Raw genomic sequence first — 16,077 nt, 5'->3', positions numbered from 1 at the left:
ATGCTTTTTTTGTAGGTGGTGACAACACATAAGATCTACTCTCTTAGCAATTTTCAAGTATACAATACATTGCAATTAGCTATAGTTGCCATGTTTTACAATAGATCTCTTGAATTTATTTCTCCTGTCTAACCAAAATTTTGTATCCTTTGACTAAAATCTCCTCAATTTCATGTCACACACACACACACCTCAAGTCTCTGGTAACCATAATTTTACTATCTGCTTCTATGAGTTCGAAATTCTTAGACTCCACATATAAATGTTAACATGCACTTTTGTCAACAATAGTAGGCCAACCAGTAGTGACCCTGTGCTCAATTTGCTTATAGGTAAAGTGAAATATATATCATCTGTCTATATTAGTCAGCTCAGTTGGCCAACAACCAAAATACCACAGACTAGTATAAATATCAGAACTTTATTTCTCACAGTTCTGGAGGCTGGGAAGTCCCCGATCCAGATTCTAGCCTGGCTTATTTCATTAACATAATGTCATCCAGGTTCATCTATGTGGTAGCAAGTGGCAGGGTTTCCTTCTGTTTTAATGCTAAATAGTATTCCATTGTGTTCATATACCACATTTTCTTTTTTGTTGTTGTTTTTGGTTTTGTTTTCTTGTTTTGTTTTGGTTTTTTTTTATTATACTTTAAGTTTTAGGGTATATGTGCACAACGTGCAGGTTAGTTACATATGTATCCATGTGCCACATTGGTGTGTTGCACCCATTAACTCATCATTTAACATTAGGTAAATCTCCTAATACTATCCCTCCCCCCTCCCCCCACCCCACAACAGGCCCTGGTGTGTGATATTCCCCTTCCTGTCTCCAAGTGTTCTCATTGTTCAATTCCCACCTATGAGTGAGAACATGCGGTGTTTGGTTTTTTGTCCTTGCGATAGTTTGCTGAGAATGATGGTTTCCAGCTTCATTCATGTCCCTGCAAAGGACATGAACTCATCATTTTTTATGGCTGCATAGTATTCCATGGTGTATAGGTGCCACATTTCTTAATCCAGTCTATCATTGTTGGACATTTGGGTTAGTTCCAAGTCTTTGCTATTGTGAATAGTGCCATAATAAACATACCTGTGCATGTGTCTTTATAGCAGCATGTTTTATAATCCTTTGGGTATATACCCAGTAATGGGATGGCTGGGTCAAATGGTATTTCTAGTTCTAGATCCCTGAGGAATCGCCACACTGACTTCCACAATGGTTGAACTAGTTTACAGTCCCATCAACAGTGTAAAAGTGTTCCTATTTCTCCACATCCTCACCAGCACCTGTTGTTTCCTGACTTTTTAATGATGGCCATTCTAACTGGTGTGAGATGGTATCTCACTGTGGTTTTGATTTGCATTTCTCTGATGGCCAGTGATGATGAGCATTTTTCATGTGTTTTTTGGCTGCATAAATGTCTTCTTTTGAGAAGTGTCTGTTCATATCCTTCACCCACTTATTGATGGGGTTGTTTTTTTCCTGTATATTTGTTTGAGTTCATTGTAGATTCTGGATATTAGCCCTTTGTTAGATGGGTAGATTGCAAAAATTTTCTCCCATTCTGTAGGTTGCCTGTTCACTCTGATGGTAGTTTCTTTTGCTGTGCAGAAGCTCTTTAGTTTAATTAGATCCCATTTGTCAATTTTGGCTTTTGTTGCCATTGCTTTTGGTGTTTTAGACGTGAAGTCCTTGCCCACGTCTATTTCCTGAATGGTATTGCCTAGGTTTTCTTGTAGGATTTTAATGGTTTTAGATCTAACATGTAAGTCTTTAATCCATCTTGAATTAATTTTTGTATAAGGTGTAAGGAAGGGATCCAGTTTCAGCTTTCTACATATGGCTAGCCAGTTTTCCCAGCACCATTTATTAAATAGGGTATCCTTTCCCCATTTCTTGTTTTTGTCAGGTTTGTCAAAGATCAGATAGTTGTAGATATGCAGCATTATTTCTGAGGGCTCTGTTCTGTTTTCTTTATCCATTTATCCACTGAAGAATACTTTCTGATTGCTGTCTCATGTTCATTGCGGCATTATTCACAATAGCCAGGATATAAGAGTTCTTTATAAACTTTAGATACTAATGTCTAATTTACATGTGTATCAAGCATTTTATGTGTTTTATTTAATCTTCAGAGTAACATTCTGAAGGACAAAGTCTACGAAAAGTTAGCAATTACCCAGGTTCACATGGCCAGTAAATAACAGATCTGTATTCAAACTTGGGTCTTTTTACTCCAAAGTCCACTTTTTAAGTACTGTGTGCACCTCTTTTAAATCATACTGAATAATGTTCCACTATATTCCAAGGGTTCAAAGAAACTCAAAACATTTGCAAATTAGGTGAGATGGTTAGTGGCAATGGATATATCACAGCCATGTGAAAATGAGCACAAAAGAGGGCAAAGAGATGTATGAACAAAATAAGCCACCTTTAGAGTAAAAATAAAAGTAAAACCATCTACAATTCATGGAATTAAAGGCAGACACAACATTAATGGAATAAGCTGGGTCTTTGGCTTCAAATCTAGACTCTGTTGCCTATGCAAAGTCATATGAATTTGAGGGGAGACAATTCATTTTATAGCATTGCCCTAGAGCTGCTGTGAGGCTGTTATTTGCCTGGCACATAGCAGGTACGCAATATATGTTGATTCCTATTCCCTCTCTCCTTCTTATGAGAGAAGCTTAGTTCTGGATTCTGTTTGGAGGTCTTCAGGAGGAGTTTGTAGTCAAATTAACTAAGATCATGAAAGTAAATGTAACTCCAAGTTCATTGCTGCTGGTGATCAAGTGCTTTTTTCAGCTTTTTCCTGACTTGAGAACAATCATTGGCTAGTCTTCTATTGCCTTACTCTTTGCTATCAATGGAATTAAATTAATACAAAATGAAGGAATTCAGCCAGCCTTCCATCTCAGCTGTATTATAAATCTACAGGTCGATATTCACTCAGTATTGAGTTGGCAGTCATAGGCTACTCACACTATTTGGATTTAACCAACATTTTAGGAGCTCACAATAGTTCAAGAATAGTTTTGCTGGTTGTTCCTATACATTAGATATCTGGGGAAAACAGACAAAATGTAAAAGGTAGCACAGAAAACCCTGGACACAACAACCTGGCTGCATCTCCATTGGGATGGCCCTGAATACTTCACACTGGCATCTCTCAATCTGCTTATTAAACTCCCTGCCCCACAACAACCCTCTGATTCAGTTCATAATGCCCAGCCCAAAACAGGAGAGGCACCCTCACCCCTAACATCTTAGCAGTCACTAGAGACCCATCTTCCTCAGCATTTCTTGTAGGGAAGCACTATATCTCAATACTTGTGAGTACAAGTTTAGGACTTAAACCAACTGAATAGAAATCCCAGCTGTTCCATCAACCAGATATGTGATCTTGATCAAATTAATTTTAAATGATTTAACTTCTCTAAGCCCTGTTTTTCTCATCAGTAAGGAGGGAATAATAATAGTTCCTATGCTGTAGAACTATAAAGGGAAATAGGTGTGATAATAGAAGCTTAGCACAGGTCTGGCATATGATAAGCATTTGATATGTGCTAATGTTTGGTATTAGACATACCCCTCCACACCACAAATGCTGCCACTCTGGAAAGATCCTCACTCTCATCTCTGGACTGATATCCTCTAACTGATCTCTTAAACTCCACTTCTCAATTCCCCCTCCTCAAAGCCATGTGGTCAACTCATATTCTTTCTAAAAACCCTTTAAGAGATTCTTATTACCTCTAAGAAGTTTAATTTTCAAGCCAGTTTACTTAGGATTTTAAATCTCTCCTTCATCTGGACCACACTGACTCCTTACTACACAGGTCAACATTTATAGACTGTATTTGAACCATGGGAAATCACATGTCTTTTCTCAAATGAGCTTCTGCACATATATCCCCCTGCCTGATATGTCCATCTCCCTGACTGATTCCAACCTATCATTCTCTAGACCCAATTTAAGGACTCTTTCCTTGGCAAAACCATCTTTGACCATTCCTCATTTTCTAATCTGTGTACATAAGTGTTTATTATTGCATTTGCCTCACTGTGTTGAAGTAATTAATTTTCATGTCTTCCTCTTCCATTAAAACAGAAAATTTTGAAGACAAGGACCATTACTCATGTTCATATAGTAAGCACTTAGGGTTATCTGGCAAGGTGTCCAATTAAATATTTGCAGAATGAAATATTAAATGATTGAGTGACTGGAAGAAGCATTAGCTCATTTGGAATCATGTTACATCATTGATTCACAGTAAGCCAACTATCATTCACAACTCTTAAGATTTTTTCTCATTATTGCCCTTATAATATGTGCTCCTCAGTCTATAAGCACAATTTGCTTTTGGATTTGTGTCATACTTCACATTTAATGTGGTTTTTTCTATTTGCCCAAGCCTTCTGGCTTGTTCCAAAGCATTTAGTGTTTTTGTCCTCTCATAGTCTTTATTACGTATGTATTCTAACTGATCATCGGAAGATACTATTTCCACACTACCTACGTCTTGTTGACTTCTTAAAACATAGGCAAAATACTGGAATGCATTAATGCATTGTAATTCAGGTTAGAAAACCTAGAATTGAGTTCTGGCACCTGTTTCTACTCATCAGTGGGCATGTTTTTAATTCAGGGAGGCAACAAAATAGACTTAATAAGAGCATCAGTTTTGCTGGTTCTAGCAGCACCTTGTAGGTGATGTGCTGTGAGGGAGTCTCCCTCACAAACCCACCCTCTTTTTAGTCTAAAGTTTGGAAGAGGCAATGACAGTGAAGCAGCTATGTTGTCTGGGGTAGATACCCAAGGTTCATCATCTCATGCCAGGAAAATTTAGGATATGGACACACATGAGGGGTTTAGGAGTGGAGATTTAATAGGCAAAAGAAAGAGAAAGGAAAACAGCTCTCTCTCTATTGAGAGAGGGGGGACTCCTGAGAGGAAAGAAAGGTCAGGGGCAGATGCATCAGATTTTATAGTCAGGTTTGAGGAGACAGTGTCTGATTTACATAGCGCTCACAGATTGATTCAATCAGGTATGACATCATATCATGTGGGGAAAGCTGACCCCTCCACCCTAATATTATTATGAAAATGGGCTTTCCAGTTGACTGGTACCATCTTGTCTCCTCCTTACTGTACACGTGGCTGACAAAGAGAAGGGAAGATGGAGCCACCATGTTGAACATGATTGTCACAATGTCAGCATCTATGTCTGCAGCTTGATTTTACAGGCTTTCCTTTGTTAGAAAGGAAAATAATTTGGGACTGCTTTTCATTAAAAGGAAAACCTTACTGAAGACTTCCATGCCCTCACTATCTGCCTAAGTAATTTCTCTTTAACTCCTGTATCATTCCTCCCTCTGGATTGGTAACCCTAAGTGCTGTTAGGGGTGTTGGATGACAAAGCTTTCTGGCCACTTCCTGTTGAAAAGGGCATTGTGTGAAGAACAGCAGCTAGGACTCCTCCTGGGGTAAATCTAAGGGTCCTTGGAAGAAAGGCATGTTCATGCATGGTTCTGTCTGCAGCACCATTTGGAGTTTGATTGCTGTCAGCCATTCCAACGGGTTGTAACACTGGTTTACCTCCACCAGATGTTGCTGAAATGTTAATATAGAAGTAACATTCCTTTTAGGATAAGTGGCATTGGATTTGGGTGGCTAGAGTAACTTTAGTGTTAACCTTGGCTAAATCTTTCCTGCAATTATTAATCCTTTCATGACTACCATAGACCATCTAAGACATGCTTAAAATTTCCAACTTGTCCCAAACATCCTTCTTTTTAAACAACCAACTATTCTTTTCAGGACAAGTATTTACCTTCCTTATATTCCTTTCATGACTTCCGTAAACCATCTACGACATGTTTAAACCTTCTGACTTGTCCTAAACATCCTTCTTTTAAACAACCAACTATTGTCTTTAGAACAAGTATTTATCATAAAAGATCCTTTCTTACGTAAAATCTCTTTCCTTTATAAACTTATTCTCATAGTCAGGGTGTGACATATTACCAAACCCAGTAAGAGTTTTACAGTTCACACTCCAAAACAAAGATGATACCAGCCCCTTCCTAAGATATACTTCCCTCTTGCCTGGGGACCAGACTAAAAACTAGCCACAAGATTAGAAACTATGGCTTAGGAGTCATACAGCTAGAGGCTACAAGATTTTGACCCTCTCTAAACTGCTCTCAAGATCGGTGCTTAAGATATTTTATAAACCCTGCCCTTGATGGATCAGCTTGTCTACCCAGATCTGTACTGGCTTATCCAGGCACCGTGTTGAATGTGCCACCCATGGTTGCAGGCATGACCTCGGCCATGGAACCAGAGGAACTAGGTAATTGGGATTTGTCACGTTCACCCATGCAACTCTAGTGCTCTGCCTGTGATTTCCCTTTGACTTCCTAGACTTTTGTGACCTGCCTGGCTCCCCCAGCCAAAAAGAAATGGATCTCAGGAGAAACTATGTGACATTTGCATTTGGGCAACTGTTGCACTTCCCTCCTTTATAAAGGAAGTGTGCTGGTTTGAGCTCTATATCCTGCCATTATCACCTGTGCTAAAGTGTTCACCCTCCAAGAATGGTTCTGGTTAACCTCCAAACTTAAAAGCCCCTTACTAAGTAAGTACCATTCTAACTGGAGGCAGAATAGTTGCCTTAAAAGAATGTAGGGACCAAATGGCCATTTACCTACTGATGGGACAGTATCGAGACCAAAATTTGGTTTCAGAAGATATTTTACTCCTAATTGTTGAAGGCAGAATTTTCCCATTCACCAGAGCAGCATAAAGCCTGGTTTTTAGTAGAGGGGCACAAAAAGGGAGAATTGGGAAGCTAGGGTGTTTCAGAAAACGACCAACAATCTGCCTCATGGAAAGGATCCTTATTCCACTAGGTGGCGCTGTTAACCTTGAAATGCCACGTGCTTTTCAGACCGAGGGCAGAGAGAGACCTGGAAATGCCATGTGCTCTCCAGGCCAAGGGCAGAGAGACCTGGAAATGCCATGTGCTCTCCAGACCAAGGGCAGAGAGTGACTTGGAAGTACCATGTGCCCTCCAGACCAAGGGCAGAGAGAGACACTCACTATGGGTGGGGGGGACCCTCTGTTCCTCAGAAATCACAAGTATGCCTTCCCTTGAGCTATATGCCCAGTTACTATGACATTCCCTAATCTTGCCAAACAAGATTACTTTTGTAAAATTTCCCCCACATTACATACACAGAGAGGATAGGAGACGTGGCTGTCTCAGGAAAGGAGGAAATTACAATAGGAAAGTTGGAGATCCTCTTGCCAACACCCCATCAGGGAGTTGGAGGCTGGGGTCAGTTCAGAAGCCTTTGGTTAACCCTGGGGGTTATCCCCAGCTGGAAATCCTCAGTTGCTCCAGAACCTCTTCCAGCCCCATATGAAGGCTAAGTCCTCCTTGAAAGGAAGCTGGTTCGAACACAGCCAACATGCCCAGCAACCAGAATTCTCCATGTTCTCCCCAGTAAGCATCGTATCTGAGTCTTTAAGAGTGGCAGCAACACTAACCATATTTTTAACTGGCTGACGGATGCCTGTTATTGATTTTATTTTATTTAGTTCTAAAATAGAGGCCGAGAGCTCCAAAATGAAAGGACAGAGTTGGAGTCCACTCCTCGATTTGCCATTTCAATGAATGTTGTACCTTGGTATCCCAGATGAGGTCCTCAATATGAAGCAGCTACATTGTCTGGGGTAGATACCTGGGCTTGTCATCTTGTGCCAGGAAAATTTAGGACACAGACATACACAAGTGGTTTAGGAGTGGGGTTTAATAGACAAGAGAAAATGGAAGAGAAAGGAAACTAGCTCTCTCTTTAGTGACAGAAGGGACTTCCAAGAGGAAAGACTGGCCAGCAGCAGATGTGCCGGATTTTATAGTCAGGTTTGAGGAGGTGGAGTCTGATTTACATAGGCTCACAGATTGGTTCCATCAGGTATGATGTTTACATAGAGCATGGGGAAAGCTGGCCGCCCCACCCTCATCTTATTATGCAAATGGGCTTTCCAGTTGACCAGTGCCATCTTGTCTGCTCCTTACTGTACACTTGGATGACAAAGAGAAGAGAAGATGGAGCCACCATCTTGAACATGATTGGCACAACTTGCCAGCATCTGTGTCTGCAGCTGGATTTTACAGGCTGCCCTTGTTAGAAAGGAAAATAATTTGGGGATGCTCTTCATTAAAAGGGAAACCTTAATGAAGACTTCCATACCCTCACTATCTACCTAAGAAATGTCTTCTTAACTCCTAGATCAACAGTATTCATACTACTCCTCTGCTTCCAGCAGAACATCAAGAACATATATTTTAATTCAACAAAACATCTTTTTTTTATACTTTAAGTTCTAGGGTACATGTGCACAATGTGCAGGTTTGTTACATATGTATACATGGGCTGTGTCGGTTTGCTGCACCCATTAACTCGTCATTTACATTAGGTATTTCTCCTAACGCTATCCCTCCCCCAACGCCCCACCCCATGACAGGCCCTGGTGTGTGATGTTCAACAAAATATCTTAAGATCTACTGTGCACCTGTTGTTCCAAAGAAGATGCTTACAAAAGCAACAAATACCACCTCTGCCTTTTGTTTTGGTATCTAGCTGCCTCCCACCCTATCCCACCCCACACCCCCACAGCTTTATTCATGACACTGCTGTTTCTGCTTTCTGGCATCTGGAGGCTAAACAGCATGTGTAGGGGCTTCTCAGAGGTCTCCAGGCTGCAGATAAGCCATGGTTACCAAAATAATCATTGCAAGATTATACCAATAATGTTAGATGTTGAAGGCATTTCAGACATAAAATGTACTACCAGATGAGACACAAAACGTACTACCATTCTCATGAATGAGAATGAGTTAGAACAGATAGTATCTAGGAAAAACTCTTATCTAAAAGCATTTGGAGGGAATTAAAGAAAATTGGCACTGGCAGAATCTAGAAGCCATGTGGTGGGGAAAAGATTTTTTCTGACCTAAAATTGTTTCAGTTTTATCCCCATTTATTTATTACATTGGAAAGATTCATTTGTCCACACAGTCCTCATAAATAACCAGAATTGTAAAGACTGATGGTAGTAGCCATATATAAATTTTCTCTCATATATATACAATACTTAATAGTTCACATCTCTTTCTAATTTATCATCTCATTTAAACATCTTAATAACCTTTTGATGTGAGTGCCATCTTCCTCTTTTCAAAAGTAGGAAGATTCAGTCTTCTTTTAATGATAGGGAAACTATGAACTACTAGTATATGACAAAGCCAGTTCTGGAATGCAATTCTTTATTCCAACCATGTTCAACGTACTTTTCACTGAACCATTTCCAGTTCTACTCTCACGTTTATACAAGAATATTCATCAAAGTGAAAATAACCCTAGGAGGTCTCCAACTTTGTTGCCATGCCCAGTGCTGTGGCTGAAAGATCCTGGGGATGTAGCCCTCCAGGATAACTTCAGTCCAGGCAGCTGAGTCTCTTTAGTGTCTCAGGATGACTGCCTGTGTGGCCACTATGTTGATGGATCAATAAAGGGGCAGAGAGACAGAAAGACCAGGCACAGACCACACTAGAGTAAATCAATCAAGGTCTGCTCAATTAAAAGGTAAAAGTTAGGTCAGTATAGGCAGGACACAGCAAAGAGGTTAGCCACATTCTTCAAGGATGATTCAAGATTTCCATCCTCAAGTGCCTCATCAGTGACCATACTGTTGCAGAAAACAACGTCTGCATAAAGACACATCAGACTTTTTAGAAGCAGAACTGATCTTCTCTAGGCTCAGCCTTAAAACAGGAACTTTTCCAGGTTTATGATGGAAACTACTTCACTTGGGCCAAGTGCACCTCATCAGTCTCAGTTACACAACACAAAATATGAATACAAATCATAGGGCACAGTATACTTGAACTTGGGCACACTTCCCATTCATCATCTTCAGCCTTTCAAGGCAAATGCTACATTTCCAAATTCAGTGCCACAAAAGTAGAATTAAGATAAGTGATGCAGATCTTGCTACCCAATCATGAAAACAGACACCTGCAACATTTCGGTGTTGTATAACACGTCAGTCCTTCCTACAGAGAGGGGTTGGTTAATAGATACAAAATTCAACTAGATAAGAGGAATATGTTTAGTGTTCTACAGCACTGCAGGGTGACTATAATTGACAATAATTTATTGTATATTTTTAAATAGCTAGAAGAGAGGATTTTGAATGTTCACAAAGAAATGATAAATATTTGAGGTAGTGAATATGCTAATTAACCTGCTTTGATCATTACACATAGTACACATGTATTGAAACATCACTCTGTGCCCTATAAATATGTACAATTATTACACATCAACTAAAAATAAAATTAAAAAGAATCAAGAAGGTTTTGGGATGCACAAAAGGATTTTAACCAACGAGAAGTTGGGGTAGTTCAAAAGAATACTGTCTGCTACAACTAAAGAACTAGATGGGGACAAGAATGGATGCAGAAAGACTATTTGGGAGGCAACTGCAATGGCCAGCTTCATGGACATGTGGCCTGTGCATTCACATAGAGCTCTGCACTCAGAAGGGCCTTGCTTTGTTTAATGCTCTGCTTTCACCATCTTGAAATTCTCTAAAAGAAAATTTCAAGAAACCCCTGCATTTTCATTTTACAGTGGGCCCACAAATTATTGAACCAGTTCTAGCTATTGCACTAGTCCACATGAAACAGCAGGGTCGATAGGAGGAATGAACAACCAGGAAATAATCCACGTGTGGAGTCAAAGCCAAATAACATTTGTCCAACATCACATGACCTTCGTGAATTCGTCCGTGTATCCTTTCAATACACATTACATTGTTTTCTGTGGGTTTTTACTAGGCCCTGCAGGTTCATAGATGAATAAGGCATTATTTTTATCCTTTAGAACCTTAAGGGCAAGCAATTATAAGTAGGAAAATAGAGGAGGGCATTGTAGCTACTGAAAAATATCACTGAGATCTGTATTGATAGCTGGTCTTCACTGTTCGCTAGCTAATTAAGTTAAATTTTTTAACATCTCAGTCTTGGATTTTTTTTCTAGAATGGGGATAATAGTATCTTGATTGTTGATATGACAATTAAAGTAAGCAGAATATGTAAAGTGGTTATTAGACTATGGCATAAAATTAGCACTTACAGTCATTATTATGACAACAGAATAAAAGATAAATTCAAGCTGAATGGTTTATTATGAGTGTCATAGAAGCAATTGGGAACTAATAATAAACTAAAAATCCGGGGTCAAATGTGCTATAATGAACACGTTGAATTTGGTGCCTAAGACATGAGTTCTTATCCTGGCTCTGACACAAATGAGCTATGTGACCTTGGGAAAATGACTACTCCTCCGTGGGCCTTAGTCTCTACCTGTAAAATAAAAGGCTTCAAGGGATATTACATTATGTGTGGTGCACATAATATGAATTAGAATAAATCTGCTAAGTGCACAAAAGGTACTTAATTACTTGAAATTATTTTCATAATTTTTACTAAGTCTGAAGTAGCTTACAAAACAGTATGAGAGCTATGCAATCCTAAATTTGTAAACATACTTTTTTGTAAGGGGTAAAAGGAAATGACATTTAGTTAACTCCAAAATTTTAACCATTGTCTTCTCTGGGTGGTAGGCTTAAGGACAATTTTTATTCTGTTATACGTGCATCTTTATTAGTTTCCAAACTCACTATAATTAGCATAAATATTTCTGTAATGAATAACACTCAAATATTAATTTTTGTGATACATCAGATAAGATGATCTCTAAAGATTGTTATAGCCCTGAAAATTACATTATGCTACATGCATTTTCACTTAAGAATGTTCCTTTCTATTAGCATAAAGAGATGATAGTATTAACTCAGTGATTTTAATACAAATAAATTAGTTCAACATGTTCTTGGTTTTAAGACCCTGACAACCAATATTAAGCAAAGCACTATAATACAGTACAGATTTCAGCCATTTGGCTCTCTTTGGGAGTTCTTTAAGGAATTATTGAAACTACAAAAAAAAAAAAACTTTCTAATTTCAAACCACAGTTCTTTTGGGATGCTCCTCAGCCTGGCTGACTTACTATGCATATTCTGCAGTCTGTGCTCAGGCTGTTTTTTCCATCTGCAATAAGTGAATGACTCAAAGATTGTTCATAATTTTCTTTTACTTTTTCTTCTGAGTTTTGTCTAGTCATCTTTCTATTTTTGGTCAATCACTGCTTTCAAAATAATTCAAGAGGTATTTGTGTTTTCTCTTGAAAATGTGTTTCAAATGATAAATTTCTGGGCTTAAAGTCTTCTGTATGGCAAAGCAAAGGATATCCAAAGTGCCAGGCAGAGCAGGGATTTGAGAACTCACAAGGAGGAGCTGGATGTAGAACATGCTCATTCAAACTAAGCAATGTGAACGAGTGACTTTTTAAAGCTCCACCACCATGAGCAAGATGATGTGCCAGGTGCTTCACAGGGTGGCAAGGGGGAAATGTGGGCCAGGAACTGTGCCAAGCACATTACCATGATTAATTCATTTAATCCTTGCAATTAGAGAGGTAAACACTATTAGATACATTCAGCTGAGGCTCAGAGATGTTAAATGACTTTTCCAAGGTCAAACAACTGGTCAGTAGAAAAGCTGACATTGGAACCTGGATCTTCATGAGTCCAAACCTCATGTCTTTAATCTTTTTTCAGGGGTCCACATACTTCAGAAGCTAGAGAATTAAATGACATGAAAGAATAAAAGGATGGTACTGGAATGTGTCTATGTCCTCAAAATAAGCCTGATGGTGATGGTGGATGGCTGGAAGGATGGAACAAAGGATGGATGGATGGATTGATGGATGGATGGATGGATGCATGCATGGATGGATGAATTCATGGATTCGTGGATTCATGGATTCATGAATGGATGGATGACTCCTCAGCTCTAAAATGCAGGATGACAATGTGTGGCTCACAGTCCAGCCCTCTTCACTTTAGCACTCACAGTGGACAGCTCTGTTAGCACTCTTTCCTCCTGAGTCTACATATGGCTTCAAACATGATATATGACATTTATTTTTTATCCCCATACTAGAGACCTATAAACCACCTAGCTAAGCAAAATAGATGTCCTGTACCTAGAGAACCCATCCCACTTTTTCCTTGTGAAGTCTTATCTTTTAGGATTCAGCTCTTCAGCCTTCCCTGAACACCCAGCCTGGGTTGCTTTTTTTTCCCGTGTATTCCCATGGCAACAAGGATGTATCCTTTCTATGGAGTTTATCATATTATAAAATTATCTGTGTATTTGATTATTTCTCTTAATGTTTCGAGGACAAAGACAACATGCCTTCTTCATCTCGATATCCCAGAATATTATGCCTGGCACACAGTAGATGCTCAATAATTATGTGCTTCTCTGGGTCTATAGAAGCATAATAATTAGTATCATCTATTGTTAGCATCTTTTCTCCAAAGTATTCACAGATTTGACTCTTGTCCCAGCCCACAGAGTTATTTGGTCCTCTTAATCCTCATATGCAAAATACCTCCCTAAGAATGTACATTTTCACTCCTAAGTCTAAGTCCTTGTCCAATCCTGATGAGTTGAACTGTGCCTGGCCCAGTATAAGCTGGAAAGGTTTCTTAGCATAAAGCTAGATTCCATCTTCACATGGATTTTATGATAGGAAAGTATAAAGGCTATTTAAAATCTATAAAATGTGTTCTGCACATAGAAAACATTATTATTAATGTGAGTGTACCATCTAGATGCTAGACTCTAGAATCTCTTTCACCATATGTGTTCTGGGTCACCTCATACCCTTGGGGGTCAATTGATTTTTGAATGCCAATGTGCAAACCCTTCGAGCAGCCACTATCACATAATAGGTGCTGAAAAGATGTGTGTTTTTTTCATTTTATACCACTCCTTTCTGAACCTCAGTTTTCTCATGGGTCTCCTTGAAGTCTCCCCATGGTTATCAGTGCCTTTTTTCTTTCAACAGAGATTTCCTGGGGACCAAGGAGGCATCGCTGCTACTGATGGCCATGTTCCTCCTGGCTGTGTTCTACCATGGACAGCAGGTAATCTAACATTTCGCTCTGACTGCTCTGTTACCTGACATTTCTTGTTGCCATCAAAGTGGCCTCTGATGCTCTTTGCAGCAAATAACTTTTAGCTGCCTGTGGCAGGTTGTGGTTCTTAATGAATCAATTCCTAATAAAGACCACCTAATGAAAAACAAAGCTGGAGAAGATCTGGTAAACAATGTGGTTTTAATGACCTTTGGATATATCTCTTTCAAAAAATCATCCTAGTGAAAGAGCTTTCAATTTCTGCCTAAGACAAACTGGGATCCCTCCCAATTCTGTTGCCTGGATGAAATTATTACTACAAAAGTTGTGTGCTATATTAGGTAAACATTTGGGTTCAGCTGAGCCTGGATTCTAATCACAGTTCTTACTCCCAGCAGTGTATGATCTTGGGCAAGTTACTTATCTCCATGAGCCTCAGTTTCCTCAACTCTAAAATAAATTAGTAACACCTAAATAGGACTATCTTGAGGAAGCATTGGAGATCATTGTGTGTAGAATTCTGTGCACTGACTTGCATTGTTTATAATAAAGACTTCATTACAGACCTGTCCTAATTAGATAAAATGCCTGCCATATGGATTACGCTTTCCATGAGCCCCTACTCTTTACCAGAATCTCGAGTGGGCACTGTGGGCAGAACTGTACAAAATCCCAGCTCTGGTCCAGTCTCCTGGAGTAGAGCTGACCCCAAATAATGCAAACAAGTTATGTGTGGAACAGACTTGGCTAGGGACTTCGAGAAAGAAAATTATTCTTCATAGGAACATCTAGGCAGGATTCTCAAAGACCAGTAGGTCTTCTTCAGGTGGACTCCAACCCATGAACATTCATTGCTTGGGGAGATTTTCACCCCCTGGTAGAAATCAGGCCCTGCCTCCCTCACCACCCTTCTCTGGATCTTGGTCCATCTTTCTGTGGTCTGTGTGTACTTCAAAAACCATAACCAGAAAAGGAGGAAAGCACAGCAAGGAGACTGTCATCCAGAGCAGAAATAGAAGCACATTGCTGGGAAATCACCATGGAAACGGAGGTAACGAACCCTGAGAAAACAGGGATGAAACAGCCCCAAACCCCAAGAACACAGAGACATGTATTTAAAGTTACTTGTAATAAAGGGGATTGTACAGTGTAGTCAAGAAAAAAATAGATAATATTAAAACTTGGCAAGTGAAGGAAATTAATAAAGAATTAATATTTATTGAGTTCCTACTATGTGCCTAGCACTTTCTCTCTATTCTCATTTAATCCTATCAACAACCTGGAATGGAAGTTATTATTACTCCTGTTTTATGGATGATGAAAGTAAGGCTATTCAGCTAGTAAGTAGGAGGACTAGAATTCAAATCCTGATCTGTCTTCAAAGCCTACCTTTTCTACTTCACTGGGCTGATCAGAGCAGAACAAAGATGCTGTCTGCATATGAACACAGTGACCCAGGGCACCGCATCTTGCAATATGCTTTGACTCGTTTTCCCATTTTGGCTGAAATTATGATGAAACACTAGGCCAAATGTCAAAGTCTAGCCATTTCAAGAATTCCTGTTTTTAGGTCTTTCCAGCTATCTGTGAGGACTGGGGTCTTGTCTTCTGCTACTTGACAGCTTTCATTTCTAGGGGAGAGTGCCTTAGTCTGACACACAAATGACAATCCATTTCCAGATTTAGACAAGGCCATCATCCCACAGACAAACATATGCTCAATTACGCAGGTTTTAAATGGACAAGTGAGAAATCCCTGGAAATAGCTGAGAGAACAGGTTCTGGGTAAGGGTCGTCATTCCATAAAAAGGAGAATGGTTCTGTCTCTTCTGTGACCTTAGGGAATTACTTTGTGCCCTGTCAGTGCCTTCCTCAAATGGTACCCTAATAACATTCAGATTTGATTTATCCTATGCTCCCTTTGTCCTGGGAAAGCAGATAACCTAATTGC

The 16,077-nt window shown here is 39.4% G+C and overlaps 1 protein-coding gene across 3 annotated transcripts in view; it reads left to right on the top strand.

Annotated features, from left to right (window-relative positions):
- ADCY8 (adenylate cyclase 8) overlaps positions 1 to 16,077 on the top strand; it is a 263,282-nt gene that overhangs the window by 205,460 nt on the left and 41,745 nt on the right. For all 3 annotated transcript variants that reach the window (XM_032760443.2, XM_032760446.2, XM_058443978.1), the window contains one exon: positions 14,057 to 14,135. In XM_032760443.2, the coding sequence (XP_032616334.1) occupies positions 14,057 to 14,135 (79 nt within the window). The remainder of the gene's footprint in view (positions 1 to 14,056; positions 14,136 to 16,077) is intronic.

Source organism: Hylobates moloch, unplaced genomic scaffold (assembly GCF_009828535.3).
Source record: "Hylobates moloch isolate HMO894 unplaced genomic scaffold, HMol_V3 SCAFFOLD_9, whole genome shotgun sequence".
NCBI classification, from domain to species: Eukaryota; Metazoa; Chordata; class Mammalia; order Primates; family Hylobatidae; genus Hylobates; species Hylobates moloch.
This window is presented reverse-complemented; position numbering and strand designations above follow the sequence as displayed.